General features: G+C 33.8%; 5 protein-coding genes across 10 annotated transcripts; 1 reads left to right on the forward strand and 4 right to left on the reverse strand.

The window, feature by feature from the left end:
- On the forward strand, nt 783–4,570 carry LOC109354653 (meiotic recombination protein DMC1 homolog). Its single transcript, XM_019597292.1, has 15 exons — nt 783–921; nt 1,032–1,117; nt 1,668–1,759; nt 1,852–1,923; nt 2,022–2,060; nt 2,221–2,278; nt 2,419–2,464; nt 2,555–2,600; nt 2,853–2,914; nt 3,047–3,113; nt 3,212–3,304; nt 3,383–3,451; nt 3,531–3,609; nt 3,737–3,903; nt 3,987–4,570. The coding sequence occupies exons 1-15, from the start codon at nt 905–907 to the stop codon at nt 4,029–4,031; spliced, it is 1,038 nt and encodes a 345-aa protein (XP_019452837.1). The 5' UTR covers nt 783–904; the 3' UTR covers nt 4,032–4,570.
- Nucleotides 4,414–5,869, reverse strand: LOC109354654 (stem-specific protein TSJT1-like). The gene is made up of 4 exons (XM_019597293.1): nt 5,631–5,869; nt 5,195–5,435; nt 4,987–5,107; nt 4,414–4,853 (listed from the first exon to the last, which is right to left on the reverse strand). The coding sequence occupies exons 1-4, from the start codon at nt 5,828–5,830 to the stop codon at nt 4,663–4,665; spliced, it is 753 nt and encodes a 250-aa protein (XP_019452838.1). The 5' UTR covers nt 5,831–5,869; the 3' UTR covers nt 4,414–4,662.
- LOC109354660 (early light-induced protein, chloroplastic) lies at nt 7,669–21,459 on the reverse strand. Its single transcript, XM_019597303.1, has 4 exons — nt 21,436–21,459; nt 8,428–8,614; nt 8,241–8,339; nt 7,669–8,131 (listed from the first exon to the last, which is right to left on the reverse strand). The coding sequence occupies exons 2-4, from the start codon at nt 8,569–8,571 to the stop codon at nt 7,787–7,789; spliced, it is 588 nt and encodes a 195-aa protein (XP_019452848.1). The 5' UTR covers nt 8,572–8,614; nt 21,436–21,459; the 3' UTR covers nt 7,669–7,786.
- LOC109354659 (protein TIFY 4B-like) lies at nt 9,982–13,447 on the reverse strand. Of its 3 annotated transcripts, none has more exons than XM_019597299.1 (7): nt 12,996–13,438; nt 12,831–12,918; nt 12,617–12,758; nt 12,220–12,279; nt 10,710–10,773; nt 10,382–10,581; nt 9,982–10,229 (listed from the first exon to the last, which is right to left on the reverse strand). In XM_019597299.1, exons 1-7 carry the CDS (start codon nt 13,277–13,279, stop codon nt 10,216–10,218), a joined length of 852 nt encoding a protein of 283 aa, XP_019452844.1. In that variant the 5' UTR covers nt 13,280–13,438; the 3' UTR covers nt 9,982–10,215. The 3 variants fall into 3 exon arrangements, with proteins under 3 accessions (XP_019452844.1, XP_019452847.1, XP_019452845.1); XM_019597300.1 differs by having other exon boundaries at nt 10,224–10,305; nt 12,996–13,444; XM_019597302.1 differs by lacking the exon at nt 10,710–10,773 and having other exon boundaries at nt 10,382–10,510; nt 12,996–13,447.
- On the reverse strand, nt 15,184–22,131 carry LOC109354656 (protein NETWORKED 1A). 4 transcript variants are annotated; one of them, XM_019597294.1, is made up of 4 exons: nt 21,900–22,131; nt 21,019–21,268; nt 16,595–20,733; nt 15,184–16,466 (listed from the first exon to the last, which is right to left on the reverse strand). In XM_019597294.1, exons 2-4 carry the CDS (start codon nt 21,119–21,121, stop codon nt 15,336–15,338), a joined length of 5,373 nt encoding a protein of 1,790 aa, XP_019452839.1. In that variant the 5' UTR covers nt 21,122–21,268; nt 21,900–22,131; the 3' UTR covers nt 15,184–15,335. The 4 variants fall into 4 exon arrangements, with proteins under 4 accessions (XP_019452839.1, XP_019452840.1, XP_019452842.1 ...); XM_019597295.1 differs by lacking the exon at nt 21,900–22,131 and adding an exon at nt 21,400–21,478; XM_019597297.1 differs by lacking the exon at nt 21,900–22,131 and adding an exon at nt 21,400–21,473 and having other exon boundaries at nt 21,019–21,151.

A 26,402-nucleotide genomic window follows, 5' to 3' on the forward strand; every position in this document is an offset into this window, starting at 1 on the left:
GTGAAGATGTCAATAGTAAAGATTATATATTGACACGAAAGAAACACTCATACCTTATAAGTACTTTAGATCAATTCCAACATCAATGTTCCCTAATAAAAATATGAGATTCATCATTATTTCTAATACTTTCCTAAATGGAAAATTAATGTTAATTTGAACTTTATTCACTATTATAATTTTTATTAAATTCAACATTATTGATTCGAAAAATCACAAGAATAATATAAGGATGTATTTATAAATGTATTATTGGAAGACCCAATCCAATGAATAAAAAATTGAAAAAAATGCATTAAAACACTTATACTTATCATCTATTTTTTAAATCATCCAATTAAACCTTAAAATCTTATAATTATATAAATAGATTTCTCCATCCATTTCTTGTTAAGTTACTAATAGAGGAAGTTGTGATTATATTTAGATCAAACTTTCACCAACATATCATAATCATAGCCATTTGTTTTTTTTATATCTTTTCTTATCTCTCTTTGAATTATTTGTTTTATAGAAATAAAAAAATATGTAAAGAAACTTTTGGTTTGAAAAAAATTGAAATCACAACATTGTATATAAAACTTGGAGGGGAAGATGATGTAGTTAATAATATAATGAATATTGGATGAAAGAATTTATTAACATAATAGTAAATTGTTTAAGGGACAGTTAGAATAATTTAAAAATTCATGATTCCAAATTGTAAATAAATAGAAGTTTAAACTTTAAAGGTTGTTTTTTCAAATAAAAATAAAAAAATGGAATTGAAAAGGAAGGAAATGCATGATGAAAAACGAACCTCTCCTGAATTTCCCGCCACTATATATAGTCCCTCCTTCCTTCATTCAAATATCACTCAAAATTCAAAAAAGTGTTCCATTAACAGTTCTTAGGTGGATTCAAGATGCTTGCAGCGCTCAAGTAAGCAACAAAATCTACGAATCACTTTCCGTTTGTTCTTCATCATCTATCTAACTCACATATTCAATTATACTTACTATTTCATAACCGCTGATTTGTTTCCGTCTCAGAGCCGAAGAATCGAGTGGCCAGTTGCAGCTCGTCGAACGAGACGACATCGACGACGATGAAGACCTCTTCCAAGCCATCGACAAATGTATTCTCTCTCAACTCTTTTTTTACCTTCGTTTTCATTATCAGCACTTGTAATTTCTAAACCTCACCGCTATTTTGTTTTCCTCGTTTCTCTTATTTTCTAGATCAACGCGGAACAAATAGATCTCTCACTTCATGTTTCAATTAAGATCGTCATACTTTATTTATAAGCTGTTGTTTATCCTGAAAGCTTTCGTTATATTCACTGTTACTGCACACGTAACAACTCTTACAATTATAAAATCTTCAATCTCATCGCTATTTGTTTTTGTTCTCTACGTTTATTTGTATTAATTTTAGACCGTAACTGGATAACTGTTTTCACCGAACAAAACAACAATCTCTCACTGGATGCTCCGTTTAGGATCTGAAATTTCCATTTATCTCTGACCTGTTGTTTGTTTTCGCTTTCTCTGTTCGTCACAACTTTAAAATCTTCAACCTCAGCGCTATTTCAACTTTAAATTCGTAGCTAGATGCACTATTTTTCACCGATCTAGTTAAAAACCACTGTTTAGTCCTAGATCCTAAAAAATCATGCATCTATGCAGTGATTTCTCAAGGAATCAATGCCGGAGATGTGAGGAAGCTTCAGGATGCAGGGATATACACATGCAATGGCTTGATGATGCACACAAAGAAGGTTTACTTTAAACGCTTTTCTGATTGGATATCTATGGCTCTGGAATTAATCAGCACTTCATGTACTGACATAATATTGTTATAATTTTGCAGAACTTGACTGGAATCAAAGGCTTATCTGAGGCCAAGGTTGATAAGATTTGTGAAGCTGCTGAGAAGATTGTGGTAAGTGTTCATAATAATGAAATCTAACACTTCAGTATACTATTTCAATTTTCAACTACTTATAATAATTCTATTTTATTTCCTGCCTTTGGACGCAGAATTTTGGTTATATTACTGGAAGTGATATGCTTCTCAAGGTTAGTTGTTTATTTTGTTTAGAATTTAAACCTAATTTTGAATTTCATTTAGATCTTCTGTCATCAACATTTTAGAAATTTCAGTGGTTTTCGTTTAGCTTAATTAGAAATTAATTAGTTATAACTGGACCAAGTATTTATTTGTATTCTGTTACTACAGAGAAAGTCTGTGGTCCGAATTACAACTGGAAGCCAAGCACTTGATGAATTGCTTGGAGGTAGCTTTACACTCGGAATTTATTAATTACAACATCTTATTTTCTTACTTATTTGATTTGTAAATTTTGACTCTGTGGTACTTGTAAGTTTGTAACTAATATCTACTCTGATTTTTTGTTCTTTTGAACTTTTGAAAAAGGTGGGATTGAGACACTGTCAATTACAGAAGCATTTGGAGAATTCCGGTGAGAACACAATACATGTTTTGATTTCAGATAGATTCTGTTCATACTAGTTTCAGAAGTTTGTTCTAATGACTGGACTTTGTGTTTCAGTTCTGGGAAAACACAGCTTGCTCATACTCTCTGTGTTTCCACTCAGGTTTATTTATATCCTTCCTCATGTCATGTTAGGTCTTAAACTTTATTAATGAGTATTTGCATTCGAACTTATCCTCTCAAGTTGCATTTTACTCTTTGGCATTAGAGCTCAATTGAAACGGATAACGTTTTCTAAAGCACATGTTTATATCCCTAGTCATATTTTAAACACATTCACAGTAAATGTAACAGCCTTATTTTGGTGCACATTGAAATATTGGTGTACACTACTGACCCTTCCCGATCCCTCCAGCTGCCAACTAGTATGCGGGGAGGCAATGGAAAAGTTGCTTACATTGACACAGAAGGAACATTGTATGTTTTTCTCTCTTTGCATTAAATAACTATTAAGATCATTGTAATCTTTTTCTGTAACACTAAATTTTGTTTTAATTGATATCCACCCAATTTTACCAATGTTCTCTGTTCAATCACAAATATCTGTAGCCGACCTGATCGAATTGTTCCCATAGCTGAGAGATTTGGAATGGACCCTGGGGCTGTACTGGACAATGTAAGATTTCTCTGTCCGTCTCAAATATGATATATGGGTTTGAGACAGAAATACTTTGGTGCTGACATCTTATCATATCCTGTTTGTGACTGCATAAGATTATCTATGCTCGTGCATACACTTATGAGCATCAGTACAACCTCCTCCTTGGTTTGGCTGCTAAAATGTCTGAAGAACCATTTAGACTTCTGGTGAGATCTAACTAACAGAGTGGTCTTCCTTTGCAATATCATGGAATGTGGATTGTTGATGGAAATTATCTTTTGCAGATTGTGGATTCAGTGATTGCACTGTTTCGGGTGGATTTTTCAGGAAGAGGAGAGCTTGCAGAGCGCCAGGTCAGTCATTACGTGCACTTAAATTAACACCTATTGTTTCTAAGGTAAACTTTTGCTGACGATAAAGAACCATTTGCAGCAAAGACTGGCGCAGATGCTTTCTCGATTAATAAAGATAGCTGAAGAATTTAACGTTGCAGTTTATATGACAAATCAAGGTAAAATTTCAACTTGGAGAGGGAATTTTGTTTATGATATAAGCCCTAGTTTTCTGTTTTTAGTTGTAGATTTTATAAGATCATAGGGGTAATTATCATGTTCACAACATTGTTATTTTGGTTGCAGTCATAGCTGATCCAGGAGGTGGGATGTTTGTTACTGATCCAAAGAAACCAGCTGGAGGGCATGTACTAGCCCATGCAGCCACAGTGAGGTTGATGTTCAGGAAAGGGAAAGGGGAGCAGCGCATTTGCAAAGTGTTTGATGCCCCAAACCTGCCAGAGGCTGAAGCAATATCCTTTACCAATTACTATGCATTTGAAAATCTGGAAAATATTGCCTCTACTGTCCATATGTTTTTTCTTGACAGTGTTACGTTTTCCAGATAACACCAGGGGGCATTGCAGATGCGAAGGACTAATGAATTGCTTCAGAGGCCATTCCAGATGACTGATATTTCTAGTAATATTAATTTTTCTAATATTTGATTATAGTTTGGTATGGAGAGGTCTTTTGCCTGAATGTTGTTAGTATATTCCAGACATCCTGTAAATGTTCTTATTATACGAATTTCCTTTGTCGTAAGTAAGTAGCAGATATGTTGCAAAACGTTGTTAGTGTATTCCAGATATCCTGTGAATGTTCTTATTATATACATTTCCTTCATTGTAAGTGTTGCAAATTAAACACCACTCAAATACAAAGAGCTTCTATGTCACACTTTTGGACACAATATCAATCTCTTTATCAGTTAAGATCTAGTGCAAATAAACCCAAAGCAAATGAGATTAAACAAAGGCAGCGGTAAAAGAAAACCTCCATTTAGGATGAACTTGCATGCAAGTTGACATTATTACATGATATGTAGCCAATAGAGTATCAGCTTGATATTTGATTGCAAGAAACTTGTATAGTTTCTTGAAATAATATCAATGTTCAGCAAGTAAATTATTATGATAAGCTTAAGCCTCGCTAAAGCCACTATCCTATGATCGGAGCAAAACTAGCAAATTCAACTAATCCCAGCTATAATAAAAGCCATAGAATTTTGATCAGATATTATTAGCCCAGTTAGCAGCACTCCCAACCCTTGGCATGCCGGTAGTTTCCTTCTTAGCCTCTGCGTCCACAGTGAAAGTAGCACCACAAACCTGGCCAGAACTGTCAACCCTTGGTACAGGCTTCAACTCATTAAGTGGATGCTCAAAACTACTCAAACCTCCAGAGGTTGTAAAGAAGCATCCTGAACATGTAGTAAGATATCTTACTTCTTGCATGGCATAAAGATGGTTGAACTCATATAACTAATTATACAATGTTCAACACATGGAAACTATAGAGTCAAATATCCAACCACATGAAATCATATTTATTACCTTTGGGGAATGGAGCAAAGGATTTCCCACAGCTCTTAGTTACAATCTCTGGCTCATCTGAAAATACAAGATTTCCATCAGCATCAGTTCCCCAGAAAAAGGGAACACTCCCATCAACATCCTGAAAAAAGAGCAGGATAGATAAGCAGCATATTATGGTTGGAAAATATGATAAGAAAAGAGAGTTATGAAATGAAGGAGTACTGACAGCAGATACAAATGTTGTTTTAGAGGCACTGTCAAATAGAATAAATGCAAATCTGCCTTGGAAATCTCTGACAACTTGAGCAGCAGGGTAGGGACCACGATCTCTTAGAGTCCTGTATGCCTCTATGATAATGATAACCTCATTTGCTGTTTTATTCAATCCATATTGTTGCTTAAGTGTAGCAACATTCTCAATGTGTCCTTGAAACAAGCAGAATATGTCATCCACAACCGCAAACAGCCTACCAATGTCACAAAAGGATCATATATAAAAACATTTTCAACAAAAGACAACAACTTTCTACCATCTAACCACACTTTTTAAGGATCTGCCATAGTTCACCAACAACAAAAGTATTTCAATAAAATACAACTTATATCATATATAAAATCCTTTAATTCCATAAAAATAAAAAGAGATCTAAAAAAGAATGGACCTTGGGAGGAGGGGATTCTGTTTGTGAATAGAATAAGCCAAGAGAGCAGAAGGGGTGAGATTGACAGTAACGGAAGAAGGGTGAAGAGATGAGAAGTGTTGTGCCAAAAAATCATCTTTGAATGATGAAACAGAGTTTGAGTTAGGAGTGTGCAGTGCATCTGGGCTTTTAGCCACTGATTTCTCCAAAACAGCTAACATTTTCTCAGATGTGATCAAATCTCATTATCTCATATTCTCATATTCTTATAATATAACCTTCTCCCGACTCTGCATTACCCATTATGCCCCCCTTCCTTCTTTTCCGATTCCTATCATTTATCTTTACTCTTTCCCAACCAAAAATGCATTACCTTATAGATCAAATGAAAATATATTTTCATATATATTATCAATTTAAAGATTTATATATATTTATTGTATGAAAATACTCAATGTATCTGTAACTTTAACAATCATTATCCTTAGAAAAATTCAAATTGAGTAAACAAAAAATATATTTGCTTTACTTGTTTCCTTTTGTAACCTTAGAGCAATGGTTAAAAACATTTACTTCATTTATTTGATAGTACAAATATTTACTTTACTACTGGTATTCTGAAATAAACATTAAATATATGTATATTATATATAAAAGAATAAACATATATTACTATATTACACTTTCTTTTGTTTTTGTAGTATTAATTGAGAGGATTTTTACTCTAAATTTAGGCAACTTGGATAGTGAGTAAGTAAATCTTAGATCTTAAAAAAGATGAAATCTATGGGAGCAAAACGACACTTTATCACTGTGGTATTGGGAGACGATAACGTACACTACCACTCCATGGGTTTCCACACGTATACATATATATATATATATGTAGTATATATATATATAATAATTAATTACTGATATTTAATTATTATTAAATTTTAAATAAAATAATATAAATGAATAATAAATAATATAATAATTAATAAATGAATTAAAATCTTTATGCTAACACATGCATAATGAGGTTTGTCAACATTCTGGATTTTAGCAGTGGGTTCCTTTTGGACCAAAAAACTAAATTTCATTTTACTCACACAATTTTATTTAAAGGGTATTTTAATTAATTTATATTATATTGTTTTAAAAAAAATTATTATATATTTTCTGTCTTCATACAAAGCAACATGTAATAAAAATAATTTTATTAAAAATTTGTTGGTGTACATATTCACCTTTTAGCTAATAATGCTGGAAAAATAATATTTGAAATGTTAAATAATTAATGAGTGAGATCATATGTAAAGAGAGACAAAATACAATAAATGTTTTCAAAACAAAATAATATAAATTAATTGAAATATACTTGAAATGAAGTTGTGTGACTAAAGTAAAATCTAGATTTTTAGTCCAAATATACACAACACTAACATAATCATCTATGAAAACAACTTTACTCATTTTAGCAAATCCTTATTATAATAAATAATAATTCAACTAAAATAAAGATACATATCCTTGTAATACCATTTGTAAATAATATACAATTAAAAATGAGATGAAAACATATAATTTGTAATTAATAAAATTTGATGATAACAAAAATTAAGAGTTTGAATTCAGTTGAAATTAAAATAAGAAATAAAAATAGTACAAAGTGAAATAATGTCATGTAAAAAGGTTGAACACTAATCTCTTGAAAAATGGTTGAATAATGATTAATGACTAGTTTGTTAAAATAATTTAAGAAGCAACTAAAATTAAGAGGCTTTTGTATCAAAATAATTACATAAAGTAATGAGGTTATTCTTTATATGAAGTAACAAAAATATGGGTTATGCCCACCCTAAACCTACTCTTACACCAAGCATAAGAGGCAACTAGAAAATTGCAGTGAAATTATGCAAGTTGTAATATGTGTTGTTATTGCTTCTAAGTGGAAGATAAGAAAAGAAGAACATACATCTAGATCTAACAAAAATGAATCCTAGTTGACATGCAATGAGACACAAGTTTAAATCAGCAGGGAGGGTTGTTTATATAGAATTGAGCAACAAGTGAGTATGAAGAAGAAGAAAGTTGATTATAATGGTTAACTTTATCAGAAATTACACACTAAGTATTACATATTGGCTTCAAGCCACAAATCCTTAAAGACAAATTTGGAGTGTATTATGCCTTTACACAAGGGTACCACCCTTGAGAAACTCTGTAAAAGCCAGAGCAACTAAACCCAACATAGCAAATCTTCCATTCCATAGTTCAGCATCTGAAGACATGATCTTTTTGGACTTGGATTCCACACTAACCCCTTGGAATAGTGGAATCAATGAAGCAAGGGTGAGTAGGACACTAGTCCCTAAGAACCATGGGATGCCTCCATTGGATATCTGAGTGAACACATCTTCACCATTGCTTAGTTCCACTGCTATTGCTGCTACAAATCCTATCATAGCCAACCTTCCATTGATCCTCTCAGGTGCTGGTCCACTGAATGCCAACAAATCCCCAAACTTGGTGCTCACCTGCCATGGAAATATATTATTCCCAAACTCTTAACAAATAGAGGTATTTGGAAGTATGGGTGGTAGTGTGGTACATCAAATATTATACTAGAAATAACACAAGACTCACCTTTGGTGCACGAGTAGGAGGTGGTGGTTGTGGTGAGGGTGAGGGTTTTGGTGGTGCAACTGGGGTTGTAGACTCAATAGGCCGTTCTTTCTGCTCTTCCTGCAAGTATAATATATATGAATGAATATATATATGAATGAATATATATAGGTGTACTTAATATATGGCATGAAAATTAATAAATTACATTGGCCATGGAGCGAACTCTGAGAGCAACATTTCTGGTGAGAGTTGGCATGTACATGGAAGGAATAGCAAAGTGGTTGAGCTTGGGCCTGGTGGTCATAGTGGTTGCCATAATAGAATGAATTGCATAAGATGAAGCAGCCATAGATGAATTAACTAGTGTTTATGAGAATGTTACAAGGCTACTATTATGAGAATCGTTTGAGTTGTAGGTATAGAGAGTTATGAAGAGGGTTGTTTATATAGAAAATATAAGTGAGTAATAAAAGTTGAAGGCATTTTGTGGGATATTTAGATTCCACGTCATGGTTTAAGAGAGTCATAAAAGTAAGAGACGTGGCTCATAAAGCAATCACAAGGTTCCATTAAGTGAATGTGAGGTTAAAATGATAGGAGACTTGTAACTTGCATCACCTTCCAACTGCTTCCTCCCATTCTATTGGATGATTCTTCCAAAATATTCATTTTTTATTCTTCTATTACTTATTTCTTTTTCAAAAATGAAATGATACACTTTAACATATTGCTTCTACTAAAACAATTGTTAATCTACTCCAAAACCTCAACATCTTCAACATATATACTTCATCTCTTAAAACTTCCCTTCAATTCTTAGATTATTATCTCACTCGAATAAATGTAATGCAATGAAGGTGGAAAAGAAGGAGAGACATAACATTGACAATTAAGGCGGCCTGTGCCTCTTGCCCATCTTGTCCATGTCCACACAATGCCCATATCATATCCTGTTCGCCCTAAACATGGGCAGCATGGCAGGTTTGTAGACCGCCCTAAATTAAAAAAAAAAACTAGAAATGACATAGTACTTGAGATTACATGGATACATAGTGTGACAGTAGAATTAAAAACACAAAACATAACATCTTGTTTTACATAAACCGGACATACATTTAATTGGTAAGATATTATATTTTGGAAAATTGCTACATGCACTCAAATGAAGAACATGAATTACTCTTGTCATACTTAATCCATCAAATTTCTTATTTTAGTGTTCATTGATACTCATGGGCTGTCATGCCCACCCATTTGAAATGCCCATGGGCGAAAAGCATTTTAGGGCGGATGAACACAATTTTCATGCCCTGCCCGTCCAAAACGTGTGAGCGGGCCCATGAGCTTTGCCCAAATTATCTATGATACTAAGGTTACATTTCTCATTTTTAATAAAGGTAAAGTATGTTACTTTAGGCATGTATTATTAATAAGTAATTCACAATTTGAATTTAGGCATGTATTATTAATATTTTCACTTTAGGCATTTTAAGGTGAAAAAGTGAAAATATTACATTTCTCATTTTTTTAATTGCAACTAGAAGTGTTTTTATTTTTCATATCACATGACAAAATACAAACCCAATTTTTTTATTAGCAAAGAGAAATTCTTCTACTATATAACTCTTATTATTTTCCTTGAAATAAAAAAAGAAGTAGTGACAATGATAAGCATCAATGGCTCTGACCCTGAGTATTATAATACCGACTTAAATGAAATTAACATGGGCGATAAAAGGAAAGAGGAAGAGATGAATGGTGAGGAAAATGGTTACTTCCAACTCTACATTTAAACTCACAGATAATAATAATAATAATAATAATAATAATAATAATAATATAAAATCCGGAATGTTGAAATTAGATGGGTGCATTACAAAATTGATCAGGTAAGGGGTTAGAGATACTAAAATTCACAAACTCGTAAGAGTACCCTAATTTTGCAATAGGCTTCTTTCTACATCACATATTCTCTTCACTCCCATTTCAGCATTCATTCTTCAACATCTGCAAAGACATAACAACACATATTCATTCTTCAACAACTGCAAAGACATAACAACACATATTTATCCTTCAACATCTGCAAAGACATAACAACACAAATTCATCCTTGTAACAGTAACTAGAGTCTTTATGAAGAGAAACTTACAACTGACCTTTGTCATTGAGATCAATGGGAAGTGCAACTTTTAGTTGGTTGTCAGGTAGATGAGGAGGGAGTCTAGGTTGTGGTGGAGAGCTAGTGCTACTGCGGCTTGAATTCCCATTTGAGGCAAGAGCCTTCTCTGGAAGGTTCAAATACATCTCCAAGTTAGATGATGTTATACCACTCATTTTCTTTCCCTTAAATCTCCCCCTAACAACAAAACATACCAGACTATTTCAGTGGGATATCACAATTCACTACAACTAAAATCTAGCAACACAAGCAATGTAATCGGCGTCAAGAAACAGATGATACTTTAGTATTACTGCTGCTGATACCTGTCTTTTCGCTTTTCAAGATAACGCTGCAATGACACTTTTCTGCTTGCCTGACCCTCTACATCTTATGAAACACAAGTAAACATAACCAATACTCAGGTTCTCAGAATTTGAGGTATGGAAGCTTTTTATACGTTTGAAGTTTACACAGCAATAAATATGTGTACCTCTTTACTGTTTAGGGGTACTTGCAATTTACTTAGAGACATTATGCTACCATCTCTGAGCATGAACATGTGTCATTGAAGTTACATAACACTTATTTGATATTCAATCAATTTAATGTATTAAACTCTTTCTTTTATGCATGTGCCAGTATAGTATATCTACAACAACCAAAGTCTACATGAATTGAACGACACTATAATATTTTATCATAAATCATGTCCATTGATTTCTAAATCATTCCTAATCGTTTTGCCCTTGGTTTTTCGAAACCTCTCTGTGTCTCTAGAAATTGGACTAACCTCCATGGATCCAAATGATCTCCTCTACGCACACGCTCAAACCTCCATGGATCCAATAGGAGCTACCCAACTCTATCCCTAATGCATTCACTCCATCAAGCAAAAAAAATATTATCTTAATTCACTGCAGAATTATGTTTATGATATAATACAATGGCAGCATCTAATCCATATAGGTCACCCAATCAAGTGGGAATTTTTTTGTCACTGCTTTTTGAATTACAGTGAAAGGTAATTTAAGCCAGGTGTTTTAAGTGGAGGTGATACTCATATTGCCCTGATACTTAAATCGCTGACAATCTATGATGAATTGACAATTGGACATGTGTATGAAAACTAGTACCATACATATCTTGTACAAGTAAAGAACCTTGTATATATAAAAAAATACCTAACATGATGAATGGTACTGGTATCAGTACCAGTACCCACCGTAATGGGTATGGATATGTGATCAAAATTTAGAAGTACACATGCAGCATTGCTGAGAATCTAGAAATACACCTATATTCTAATAGCAGCACTTTTACCAGCAGACATGTTGGTCCTACAAGAGGTTCTTGCACTTCAAAGCGGAGGTGACATCCAAAACCACCAACCAACCAACAACCAAGCCTTAATCCCAAGGTATCAAAATAGCAATAAACTCTAACACTTGGAAAACAACAAAAACATTTTCCATGACGATAGGGCTGGCTTCACATATCAAAAGGAACCATTGTATTCTCATAGACCAAATTCAAATCAGGTTCCATTCAGGTTGGTGAATTTAGTTTTTCGTTAATGCATAAATCATTATAGCATAACTTGAGATCGCAGAGAAAAAAAGAAAAAAAAGGACCTCCAAAAAAACTTGCAAGATCATAATAAAAGAAAATGGAAGGAAGCAATTAAAAAAGGAAGCAGCATGAAGTCCAATTTCAGACCAGTGGATTATCAGTAATTTCAAATTTTAATTTAAATTCTCTGTAACTCTGCCAAAAATGAAAACAAGGATAAGTTCTAGCAGGCTGTGAATATTACAAATACTTCACTATCCATACCAGTATCGCGAGCTATGCTCCCTCTCTCCCTATATTGTGGAGGATATTCCACCATCTTATCTGTAAATTCAAATTGGAAACACAGTTACGAAGCTAGTGATACCGCAAAAGGTGAACTATGCCGACCTTAACATCTTTACTTCGAAACAATTGATAGTATGATAAGTTTAATGAAAATGATATATGACAAGTGAAATAGTCCAATAGTTATTGAATTGGACCCTATTTTGTGGCTTTCCCCATTAAAACAAAGCAAGGCAAGTTGATGTAATATACTGAGTACTGTATCTAAGCAAAGCAAGTTGATGCATCTTGTTATTGGAGCAAATACAGCATTAGTTGAAGAAATTTGACACAATGATGCAATAGGTTTTGGGAATTTGAAAGCAATTGGTACCTGATTGAGGAAGGTGAAGGATTGTTGTATGAAGGGGAAGGTGGGAAGGAGAAGGAGAAGGCGAAAGTGGTGCATTTGTATTTAAAGGATGATCCTGAGGAAAGTGGAGTTGAGTACCTGCAAGTTGCATGATTGCTCGAGCCTGGAAATGGAAATATGAGTACATTGGAAATGAAGGAATGAATGAATGAATGAATGAAGCATCGTTACTGACCTTATCAGGTGAAACTCCATCATAGACATTGACCTTGCCACAATAGAAAATTGTCATCTGCTCAACTGAACCACTAGTTGCACACTCCCTGTGCCACATTTAATTGAACATGTTTAACCTAAATTAATAAATAAATAAATAAATAAATGAATAAATAATTGAGACCTGTTGGGGTGCGGTGGTGGTGGTGGTGGTGGTGGTGGTGGTGGAGGATGGTGGAGTACGACGGCGGGTTGAAGATGGTCGTGGTCGGGTTCAAGAAGAGCTTTGAGTGAAATGACTTGTTGAATAGCTTGAGATTTGTTCCAAGAAGGTCTTCTCATTCCTTTTAGTTTCAGGAATCTTCTACAGTCTTCTCTTGTCACCTGAGATATGTCATCCTCTGTCAGTTGCTTAAGTGGTTTCTCAAGGATTGATTGGAACGTCGGTGTTGCTCCCTCGCCGTTCATCAAGCACCACCAACAACAACAACTACAACAACTACAATAACAATAATATCAATTACTTATTTTATTACTTTGGGGTGAACCCTAAGCTGCCACGTATGCCTCTTCTCTAATCCCTAATTACATCATTACTCATTACTCATTACTCATTACTCTCTTCTTCCCCCTTCCTTCAAAATCATATTATGGAACACAATTCATACTTCCTTTATAATTTTCATCTTTCTTACTTATCATATTATGCTTATAATTTTAACTATTTTTTATTTCTTGTCGTTAAGTGATATGTATAAAAAATAATATATATCTAAATGGAAGCAGAAGGAAAGTAAAAAGTAATGGATTTCCTCGGGGGAAGGAAGGGAGTGAATTGAGTTGAATGCGTTGTTATTAATGTTACCTTCAAAAAGTGATAATCATTCATTATTCTTCACTCTTTAATCTTTGGGTATAGATTCTGTTGTGTAAACTGGAATACATGCAGTAAATTTTGGAAAGCATTTAGTTTGACTGAGTAATAGTATAATAATTGAATATACAAGTAAGTTTACAATATTCAATTATTATATTAGATGAGGATTTCAATTCTAGTGGGCCAAACACCTCTGCTTTGCTGTTGCTTATAAGAAAAGGAGACTCAACAAAAATATAACTTCCAAACTAAGGAGGAAAGAAATCATAAAGCATCCTTTTGTTATGTTTTCTCAAAAATAGTATTATTTTTTTGTACATAAGTCTGGAATACTTTAATTTGGATGAGTAATTCATGTGTTAACATTATTTTATTTGTCGAGAGGCTACAGATTCTGATAAAAACTATCCCTTTCACAAGATAGGTCTGTTTAAGTTAAAAATGAATAGAGTTAGACAAAAAAAAAGAAGGAAATTATTGGTGAAATAATGAATAATAGTAATAATAGCAGTACTTGTGAGACACAGTGAAATAAGAAGTAATGGAATGATTCACTTTCATTGAAGGTTTACTTGGAGTAACCCATAAGGTCCATTATTTTAGGACCACCATTGATATAGGGCCTCAGTTTAGAGGCATAATAACACTGTCAGGAACCCAATAGTTTAACTTTTCTCTTCTGTTTCATATACCACTGCCTGTGAGACTCACATGATGTCAAACACCACACAAGGCCAATTCATAATAAAATAAACAAATTAGGTGCTTCTCTATTCACACTTTCTATTTGCTTTTCAATTTCCCACTATATAAATAAACAAATTCATCTCTCGTTTTATATTTGCTTTTTTGTTTATAAATTACTAGTTGATTTTCCACTTTAATATGTACTCAATGTAATTTAAAACCAAACATAGAAAGGTTAAATTTTGTTGTGGCTACTTTAAAAATGGAAACGAATATAAGGTGTACTCTTTAATTCCGTAGATCCCTTTTCCTCAAATATATATCTTTTCAGTCTTGTTATTTTCTTCCTCTAGCAAATTAGAGTTGAACTTCCTACATCACTTGCCTATTGGTTAATATTCAATGCAAATTGCAAGTGACAATTATATCAATTATATTCATATTCAATTATGGGTTTTGTTTTGTTTTGTTTTGTTGTGAATGTGTAGAGCTGATCCTTTTGCTAAGAAGGATTGGTATGACATAAAGGCACCTTCTGTGTTCCAGATCAAAAATGCATTGAGGTCACTTGATCTATTTAACAACAACAATTGCTTTCTTAAATATCCAACACATTTGATCTCTTCATCTATTTAGCAATATCAACTATTCATCTATTTGGTCGTTTTGTTACTTGTGATTAAATATAATTCTTTTTGTAATTAAATCACATACTTTCAAAAACCAAAGAAAAACATGAGATGGAATTACAATGGACACACCATATGTCATGTAAAACATGATAACTTGACTCCTTAGGTGAAATGTGAATAGTACAAGTCTTTGGGAAGCTAAAAATACAAGTTAAGAAAAGATAGCATATCAAATAAAGCCTAACATGTTATTGTTTATGATGATAAGGCTCTGAATTAAGAACTGATAAGTAAGCTAGTTATAATATAAACATCATTTCTGACTCACCTACTCCTCATGAGTTGAAGGCCTTGAGCCTCCACAAAAACACCCTTTATTGTGCTTTTTATTACTTTTCTTGCCACTGTAAATAAAGTTCCTCAGCAACACCACTGTCTTTCCAGAGAATCTGTTTTTCCCTTTGTTCTTTTCTTCATCACCCAATTTCAGCAAAACATACTGCATGTTCTGCACCTCAAACTGTAACCTTCCAATCTGTTCTGAACCTCTTCGTGCCTGCTCCGACACTCTTTTTCTCTCCATTTGTCTACTCTTCTCCATTTCAACCGATATCTCCCGCTTCAAAGACCATGCACTCTCTTCCACATCCTTTCTTAGTTCATTATTGGTATCAACTATTTTCATAACAGCTCCCTCAACTTCTTCTACTTGTCTTTTAACTGTTTCATATTCCGCGTCATTTCCCTTCTTGCTTCCCTTCTTTGTCTCCATTTTCTTTTTTAAATCTTGCACAGCCATCTTAAGATTTGTCAGTTTATGCGCATCCGAGGTGAGCCTCTCCAATATCTTTCTCCTCTTCCCATCTTGAGTTCTCTCTCTTATACTTTTCGACAACTGCAGCTTGTCAATGCCATATTCCTTTTCCATCTCCAATTCCGAAGAGGTGTTTTGGAGTTTACCTGAATTATTATCTGACTGATGGCATGCTATAACATCTTCTGCTTGAGCAAAGCTTTGTTTCATCGAGCCATCGCTGCTGTCTTGCTCAGCGGTTTCCCATAATTCAAGCATTTGATCATCAGTTCCACTATTCACTCTTCTGCCATTCTTAGACGCTGAATTATCTGAGATGTGATCAAGTGGAATATCTTTCATCAATGAGCCATTTTCAGATTTTGTTCTCCACAAGTTGAGATCAAATGCGCTCTTGTCTTTGATCTCCTTCTCTACTCTTCTGCTGTCCTTTTCTGTATATGGCAAAATTTCCACATTTGAATCTTCAGGCACTTCTGTCAGAGTTCCAACATTGACTTTGGCAGTTACATTTTCTTCCACAATTGACTTTTCAATGACTCTAATCCTTTCCTTTATGCTCAGCAAATCTAAAACCCCATCTGGAGTCAAAGTACTTATATTTTCTGTTAAACTAAGACAGATTTTTCCTTCAACTGCTACATCCTGGACCAACATTCATGATAAAACAAGAATAAGTAGAATACATGACATCAACAAAAGCTCACATTACAAGAGAAATAAAAGGAAGCAAAAGCAGAGGTACATAGTAAGAACTTAAAACAGGACACTACCTTTTGTTCTTGACTGCCTATGAAAGAAGTTTTAGTGGTCTGAAGAACAGTATGTTCTAAAGAAGCAAAGTCGTCTTTCAAAGAACTAATAACTGGAATATATGCAGATAACTGCTCTTTCAGCCCTCCAATTTCACTTTCCAGTACACTGACTCTTTCTGTCATTTGTACAATCGCCGAACTTTTTGCAGTGCTTTCGCCTTCTAGTTTCATGCAAACTCCAGTAAGCTCATTGACTTTATTTTCCAACAATGCTTCACTAATTGACGAAATCTGAAGATCGAAGTAGAATGTTGCAGCTTCAGCCTCCCAAATTTCAAATTCATTCGTTTTATCCAGCAGCTCTGAGCTCAGTGTTTCTTCCCTAGCCCTTTGCTGATCAACTTCCTCACGTAATAATCTCATCTCAGACAAGATATTTTCATTTGCTTCATTAAGGTTTTCAATTTCCTTTTTGTGATTCACACAACCTTCTGATAATTCAAGAATCTGCCTCTCCAGATTTTCATTGACCAGTCTTGACTCTTGCTGTTCCATCTTCAAATTTTCAACATTTTTGCAAAACTCTGCATTTAACTTCACCGCAGCCTTCAGCCTTCCCTCTATTTCTAAGAGTTCTGCTTCTTTCTTCATAAGATGACACTCTGAACTTTCAATTTGATGACTTAAATGGTCATTTGCATTTTTGGCTTCCCAAAGATCCTTGTCCATTTTCTCAACTGACTCATTCAGATAAATATTCTCAGCTTCTTTCATCTCAATCTTTTTCCTTAGCAGACCAAGCTCATGTTCAAGTTCACTGTTCATATGACGAAGGTTGCTGAGATGTTCAACAAGTTCTTTTTGTTCCAAGACCTTCTCGGTGACAAAACTCTCATAAACCAAGCTAAGGTTTTTTAGAGCCAATGCCTCATGCAGGATTATGTTGTTCTCATTGTCAGCAGTGGACTTCGCATCTTTGAGGTCCAAAACACTCTTAAGCAGTGTGTTTTTCTCCTCAATTACTCTGCAGTTTTCTTCCTGAAACACTACAATTGTTCTTTGTAAATCTAACAACTCCACATGAAGAGCCTCCAACTTGGACTTCAATACATTCTCCTTGTCTTCTCCCTCGGTCACTTTAGACTTAAGTTGTTTGTTCATCTCCAAAAGTCCAAGCTTATCTTTTTGCAACATTGCATTTTGCTCTCTTATGTCCACAAACTCTTGCTCCAGGTTATTTTTCTTCAACTCCAGTTCTTCTCCCTGAGATTGTTGTTGTGAAAGAAAATTTAGGAAGACAAAGTTCTCTACAAGTAACTGTTGCTTTTCCTCTAGCATTTTCAGAAGGGTACCTTTCATGCCCTCAATATTATTCAAAATATGTGATATAGGCATTTCCTCTTGCTTGATTCGTTTTCCATGTCCTCCATCTAGACCAACCTGGAGATCATCAAACACTCGCTGAACCCCCATTTTAAACTTTCTAATTTCATCAACAAAGAACTCTAACTCCATCTGTTGCATAAGGTTTTCACTCTCCAACTCAGAGATGACTTCATCAGAAAACTTCGATGTCTCAACATGTTTTTGACATTCGATTAATAAACCCAAGTTCTTATGCTCCAAATCTTCTACACATTTTTGCAAAATAAACATCTCAACTTGAGCATTTATAGCTTTATCAAGTTCTTCTTCAAATTCTTTCTTCCCCAACTGGTGTTCTTCCTGAAGCCGCAAGACAAGATTCTCCAAATTTGCTAATCGGGCTTCACTTGAGTGTTTATGATTAGCATGCTTTTCCTTTTGAGCCAAGAGCAAAACATGAAGTTCGTCTACTTGATTGACTCTGCTTTCTCTGTCTTTCTCTGCATCAGAATATTTTTCTTCCAATGTTGTAAACCTTTTTTCCAGGTTACCCAGGCTTGCTTTAACACTTTCCAATTGAGATACCAGGATACTTCTTTCATTAATAAGATCGTGCTTCTCATTATTCAGCAACTTGCAGAATTCTTCCAAGCTACTTGATTTAGCTCTCAATTCTACAAGCTCAGACTTTGCATCAAAGAGGGAATTTTCCAGTAAGGTATTCTTGTCCAACAGCTTCTGCATACTTTCAGTGATAATTTGTAACTGTGAAAGTAAAGCTGATTTCTCAGCAACAAGAACTGATTTTTCTTCCTGCAAAACGTGGCACGACTCTTGAAATTTCTTCACTGCATCTCTTACTCCATCTAGCTCATCATTCAAAGTTGACAGGGAACATTCCATAAAAGCCTTTTCTGTCAAAATTTTATCCATATCCTTCGACTTTTCAAGAAGAGCTTCTTTTTCATTTTTTTCCATTTTGCATACCTCCTTTAGCTTTGAGTTCTCATTTTGTAAATCCTTCACGGATGCTGCAAAACATCTTGGGCTCAAACCCACAGAATCTAGTTCTTCCAGTATAGCCTGATATTTATTATTCAGGCCCTGGATTTCATACTTTATTTGATAAGATTCCTGTTGGAGGGCATTGCTTTCTTCAACTTTTATGGAAAACTGCCGTTCAAGTTTCTCTTTGATCTCCTTCAACTTGCAAATTTCCATTTCCTGTTCTTTTACTGACCTTGTGGAAAATAAGTTAAGTCCATGCAGAGTCTTGTTTTCTTCCACAATCTGTTGCATTTCTTCCTTAAAAGCTTGTCTGGAAAGCTCTAAGTCCTCCAACATCTGAAGACCATGTTTAAGCTCCAAAGCAAGAGATCTCTGCTCCTCTTGTGATTGAGAGTACAACTTCTGCAGAGTCTGCAGAGTAGATTCAATTTCAAGAAAGTGGGAATTATCTTCATGCATCAGAGTCTGCAGCATCTCTAACTCAGTATGCTTCTCTAGAAGCTCATGATCTTTTACATAAATCTTCTGCACTAGATTGTCAGCCTCTAGCTGCAGAGATCGATTTGATTTCTCCAACGTATCACAATATTCTTCAGCAGTCTTTAGCTTTTCAGCACCTATTTCAATTTCTCTACTCAATCGCTCAGAAGCTTCTTGGGCATGCAAAAGCTCACTCTCCAAAGCCGATATTTTCTGCAAGCACTGATTGTAAAGGACAGCTATAGCTTCTTTCTCGTCATTGACTTCAGCTAGATTTTCCCTCAATGCTTTAACTTCCATCTCAGCTCTTTCAATTTGATCATTTAGCATCCTGGAATTCTCCTCAGCAAAGGTTATCTTAGCCTCCAAAAGAGATATCTTTTCAAGAGATTGTTTATGTTGAACAAGACCATAATCCTTCTCAGCTTCCAGTCTAGCAAGTTCTTGCTTGAGATTTTTAGCTTCAGTTTCTGCTTTAGCTGCTCCCTCTTCATTTTCCTTTGCATCCAGTTGAGCCTGCAATAGCATAGTCTCCAGGCTAGCTATCCTTTCCACACACTGGTCGTACTGAACTATGCCAGCATCGTTCTCAGATTTTAACTCTGCCAGGGCTTCCTTCAATATTTTTAATTCAATTTCAGCTTTGCTTGCTCGTTCATCAAGGCCTGCAGCATCTTGATGTGCCTTATTAAGCTCTCTTTCCATTTCAGATAACTTATCCAGACTATTCTGATACTGAAGAAATATAGCATCCTTATCGGTCTGTATTTCGGCAAGGGCTTTCCTTAAGGTTTGAGCTGCACCTTCAGCGTTCCCTGCATGCTCAAACTCAGAATGTTTCTCGGTCTTCATAATCTCATTCAGCTGCTTTAGACCCTTTCTGCTTACACCATCATCAAATTCTTCTGAACTCCATCCATTCTTTTTTGAAGTATTATGGGTTGAAGAAAACCCGAATAGATCCTTCTTCTGATCACCTAGCTCCAAGAGTGGACGAAATGAACGTGGCATTTCTGGTGTGTGAGGTTCGGCCTCAGGGCCTGAAGAGACTCCACACGGTGAATCATCATCCACCAAGTAATGTGCTTGATTTGGAAATGCCTCTGCCATGGTTTTATGGGCCTGTCGTAACTCCCCTGTTGCATGATCATACCTCTCCGCCAACGCACGGTACGCTCGGTAGAACTCCTCAACTAATTTCATTAGTTCTGGACGCTTCTTGTAGTACATCTCTGCCCTCCTTGCAAATGAATCTGCATCCTCTTCAATAAGCTTTATCATCGCTTTGACTTTGGCATCCATGTCTGCATAAACACTCAACAATATCACTAAAAAGTAAGAAGTTACTGGAGAATCAATTTCTATTAACTTTGCTAGTATGAATGCTTATATTTTGATGAAACGGTTTAAAAAAAAGAACCACGGTCCTTTTAAACACTCAACCACAGTCCTTTTAAACACTCAACCACAGTCCTTTTAATGCTTCCTAAATAGAAATTTACTGTCCTTTTAAACTTCAATACACAAGGGAATAGATTCAGGTTCTTCTAGCACAATCGTAATTCAAAATAGAAAGGAAAAAGACAAACCTGTAAGGTTTTCCTGAAGCCATTTTGAATTCTTTGGGCTAATGTGGCTATCCCACCACCAAGAATATAAGCGCCTGGACTCGGAATGTAACAAGCTGGTCATCACTCCAGCTAAGATCAAAAGCACAGCTGGCTTAGATTTGGCAAAAGTCTGATATTGGGACCAGGCCAGAGTACTAGCTTGCGGATTTACCACTCCCAATGGGTTATAATTCGAGACTTGTTATGTTTATTTATCCTCTTCTTTTACCTAACACCAAATAAATGATACATGGTAAGTATATTTAATAAGAATGTATCAGATTCATTATGTCCAAGTTTAGTACCATGGTTTGATCTAATAATAAAATTAGAAACTCTTTTGACATGATGTAGTATTACCTGCTCAATTAGATACAGCTCCAGTATCCTAGTGTTAATGGAACTTCTAATTTCAGCATCTCCCACTATTAAAATCAAGAACAATTGTCAAAAAAAAGAAATCAAAGTGGTGAACACCAAAATCAGATATAAGACAGCACTCTAAAAGATGTAAAATAGAGTTCCCAAAATCCAAGACCAACAACATATGGAACATTTTATATTGTGGATTACAGAATTAGTAGAAAAGTGAACAGCAAAAATCAGAAATACTAAATGAAACCCAAAAAGGTTAAGGAAATCTAACACTGAGCATTGGTAGGATCTAATGCAAAATGGTTATGAATCAATTTTATTTCCAGTTAAACCATGAGATACACAGAACATAAAGAGGTAAAAAGTGGAGAAAAATGTGAAAAAGCAAGGAACAGTGAAATGAAAAGGGAAAATACATTGTCCATGGATGAACTCAGCATAAAAATGGAAACTTTAAAAGAGAGGTAACTAGATCAGAAACTTACGAAGTAAAATGAAGTTGAGGGAGATATAGACAGAGGTAACTTATGAAATGGGGAAGAAGAAAACCACAAAAAGCACCGAACTTGAATGAATTATAGATCAACCACACAACAAAATGATTGAATCTAGAAATGGGGACCTCAGCATGAGTAGCAGTGAGAAAGAGAACAACTTAACCAAATTTTCTCTCTCTAGGAGATGGGTTCTTCTGACACACAGTGACTCAACAACAGTTAAGAGACAATATATTATTTTCAGAGAGAAAAAGTACCACGGTTTGTGTTTTCTATTATTATTTTGATTTTTGAGTATAAAATCTATACATTGACACAGCAGTATAAAGATATATACAGTTAGTGCATCATCCCTATTCATTTGATTATTTTTTCTAAAAAGTTAAAAAAAAAAATGGAATGATACACTGACAGTGTAAAAAATGTCAGTGTATATATTTTGTTCTCTGTTATTTTTTATTGAGGAAACACGATTATCAATGTTGGCTGTTCAATGCAGATTGAATCCCTTAATCATATTATAATTTGACGTATATACACTTAAATGTAATGATCCTGTTTCCACTAAACTTGAGATACTATAAAATTTGATTATTTAAGGACCAATGAACTTATTCTTCTGTCTTTCATAGTTACTGTCCAAACTTGTGTCAAAATTTAGGAAAGTAAAACCAAAAGAAGAGGAATTACTTCTGGTGGTTGGTCAATTGGGAGGTGGTGCCAACCTTTCCATCAATAGTGTTGAGATTTGATACAAGTTAACGTCAAATAAAATATAGATTAAATTGCCTTTTAAAGTCATTTTTAATTTTTAATATTTTAGAAAATTAGTATTTCATAAACAAAAAACAGGACAGTCCTCTAAGTTGCCCTCATCATCTAAGGCTTCAATTTTGTTTACACTAGCCATAACATTTTATGAGGAAAAATATTATATATAATGTATTAAAAGTTTAAGAATTTTTTATAGTGTTACTATATCATTTACCATTAATATTTAATCATATTAATTATTGACTCTTAAGTATAACTATTATAAGTCTATAAGTATGTTCAAGCAAGTTTTTTATTTTAAAATAAATGGGATATAATAACATTTACACAAATAAAAAATAACATTGAGGTGGATCTTATAATAATGTACCACTTTATTTATTTCATTTAAAAGATTAAAGAAAATAATAATAATTTGAAATATAAATTTAATAATTAATTTAATTTCCTTCCAAATTCGTCCTAAACATACTTAAAAAGATTATTACCAAAAAAATACCTAAAATGATTTGTAAAGATATAATTGGTCTAATGACATCTCTATAAATTTGTGATAGAGGGAATATAAATTATAGTAGGTGAGAAAATGCATTAGTCTAATACTTAGGAGAATAGGGTCTTATATGCTTCAAAATTCATAAGGTTGAATTAGGAATCACATGGCATTTGGTCCCAGCCTCTTTAGTACTTTGATATTACTATCAAATTATTGAGAAAGACTTGTATAGAGATATATGTATGTAGAGATAATCAATAAAACATTGTTAATATATTAAGAATTTAATTCTAGTTAAAATTTAGTCATAAATAATAGCATTATAAAGCTTAAATACATTTGTTTCTAAATATGTCGTGGCTTTTTTCCGTGCAAGTTTTTTCAATATTATTAGCCTCCATATCACCGACTCACGTGATTGATTTGTTATTCCTCCACTCTCCTTTCTCCAGTTGTCACTTATTATACCAAAGTGTAATAGTCCTTAAATATTAGGGTATTTCTAAAATGGTATTTTTTATATTCTTCAATGTTAAAATCATCAATGAAGCTAGTCTTTTAAAAATAAGAATGATTTCAAGTTAATACTATTTTAGAGTGACAAAGACTAAATTGTTCAATTTAATACTAACTAGTTTAAGGATGTACTACCTTCCATATTTAATTTGTGTTTGGTATTAGTAATGTTTTGAAGACATTTTTAGGAATGCAAGTTAAATTCCTATTAAAATTCTCATATTTACATGAGCCATGAGGATTCCAACATTAACGTGTCTACTCTATTCGTTCTTGATTCCTAGCACAACCAACTTGTCTATGAAACGCATAAAAGCCTTATGGAAAAGTAGTCACACACTCACACTATATATGGTCCCAACCCAACCCAACCCTTCATAAAATATAATAAATCATATTATTTATTTCTCGTACCCCTCATCATCTCTCCCTCAGATTCTGAAAAGTTGCTATAAAATCAAATAAAGGAAAACCATTTCATCCTAAAAGTTCATGGAAAGGGAAAAAGTGGAGAGTTATTTGGGAGAATGATGCTAACATCTTGGGTCATGTAATGTAATCATATATTCTGTAAAAGGAGGAATCATAGACAATAAAAAGATGCTAACAACATTTTCATAACAGTTTGGGTTTACCATGTTCTTGTGTTCCCCTCTCCTATTGGATTAAGTTAACAAAGAGATAGGTGGGCTTATGTTATGAATTAATCAAATCTATTAATTCACCTCAATTGGACTCATTGCATATGCAAAAGAAACAGTTAGTATTTTGTTTGGGTATAAATAAATATATATAACAACAATAGTCCAAGTGTTTAGCTGATATTTCATTTTCATCAATGTTTCATTAGTTAGCATGTGAATATGTGATGGTTTCATTATCAAAGGTCTTTACAAACTTAGGGTGACACACAAGAGCAACCAACGCCAAATTGAATGATACCTACCCGATTGTACAACAAATTGAATGCATCATGTTGCTTTCTCCAATTGTTTTCTATTAAAGCCCCTTCATTTTTTATTTATTCTTGTTGAATAATGGTATCACTCAGTCCAATATTCAAACTTGCATATATAAGAAAGTGGTGGAAATGCAAGATACCATGTGCTTGATTCAATCTTTACGTGAAAAATGTTACATACATTCCTAATATTCATCATGTCTCCCTTTAATACCCCTTTCATAATAGTAGTTGTAACACAATTTCTTTAATTTCAATTTCAAGGTGGGCTTATAATAATCTAGTCCCTTTTTGAAGTCATAGTCATTTCCCACATGAATTTCTTGCGATAATGACTCTACAATAGTACACATGCAAGGTGGTGCGTTGAAATTAAATCTAATGAAAAGATCCCTTTAATTTTCATCATATTCTCATTGAATCAAAAATCGTTGGTGTTGCTTAGTTAGAAGTTAGAAGTTAGAAGTATACGAGTGATGAAGAGCATATTCAGAAAAATAGACAAAGACATTGCACATTCAGAAATGTGGGACCACTCTAGTTGTTTATTTATGAGATTATATTTGGAGTACTCAACGCCCCTCTTCTCCATTATCGTCTTACTAATCATTTCATTCCCCAATACCTATATTTAATTTAACGACGCATAAATGTCACCATATTCTAAAATTCCCACACAAATCAAAACTAGAGCTTCATCATGTATATATGAATGGGGTTACGTTATTGACATGAAATGGTATTAATAAGTTTGGTCCTTTGAATAAAATAAGTTAATGTTTTGGTGAATAGATAAGTTGATTTGATTTTGAAGAGTAAGGCATGTGCAGTCATTACTCATATATGTTTGAGAAATTCCAAAGGCAAAAAGAGTTGAGAATGGGCTTCCTCTAACTCAGTGACTGACAACCTTGTTAAATCTATGACCCTTAATATATAATATGTACTACTGTCTACTTGTGTCTTATTTTTGCAGACCCTTCAACTCATTATTTCTAAATTTCTCATGACTTCAAGGCTGTCTTTTGACACAATAGGCTAATTAAAAACATGGCCTGGATTGAGCCTAACAAATTAATAAGTTTAGTAAAACTAATTAAGTTGATAAACCAATTGAAAAATGAGAAAATAGTATAGATGAATGAGATAGTAGTTACTTTAACGTACCTTAAGTCAAGGCTTATATAAATAAAATAGGACATGACTTTTGTAAAATCTGCTTAAATCAATTAGGAGTTAGAAACTTATTTTTAATCAAATAAATATGATGCAGTCAATAGAAACAGACACTTCATAGTGATGACTTGTGAAGGTGTTGAGTATATTTTCCTTATGGACTTTGATGAGATGAAATGAAATGCCTTCTTTTTTCTTATTGTCATCATAATATGCCGCAAATTGCAGTATCAAATTAAGAAAGAGGAATTGAACCAAATCAAAAGCAGTGGAATCATCCCATTTTCATTCCTATTTAATTAAAAATAGAGATAGTAAATAATTATGGTTATTATAAAGAAGTAAATGTCAAAATAATAAAATGTTTATTAATAAAAGATGTGTATGTCAATTAATCCGTTGAAATGAGATAGTAGTTAGGATATTACATTGCTTCCCTTTATTCTGTTTGGAATTTTGGATACTTACTTTGTTTGCAGAGAACGAGGAGCGACTCAGAAACTGAACAACCTCTTCTCTCTTCAACCTTCCTTTGCTCTCTCTCTCTCTCTCTCTCTCTCTCTCTATA

Source organism: Lupinus angustifolius, chromosome LG08 (assembly GCF_001865875.1).
Source record: "Lupinus angustifolius cultivar Tanjil chromosome LG08, LupAngTanjil_v1.0, whole genome shotgun sequence".
In the NCBI taxonomy this organism is placed as follows: domain Eukaryota; kingdom Viridiplantae; phylum Streptophyta; class Magnoliopsida; order Fabales; family Fabaceae; genus Lupinus; species Lupinus angustifolius.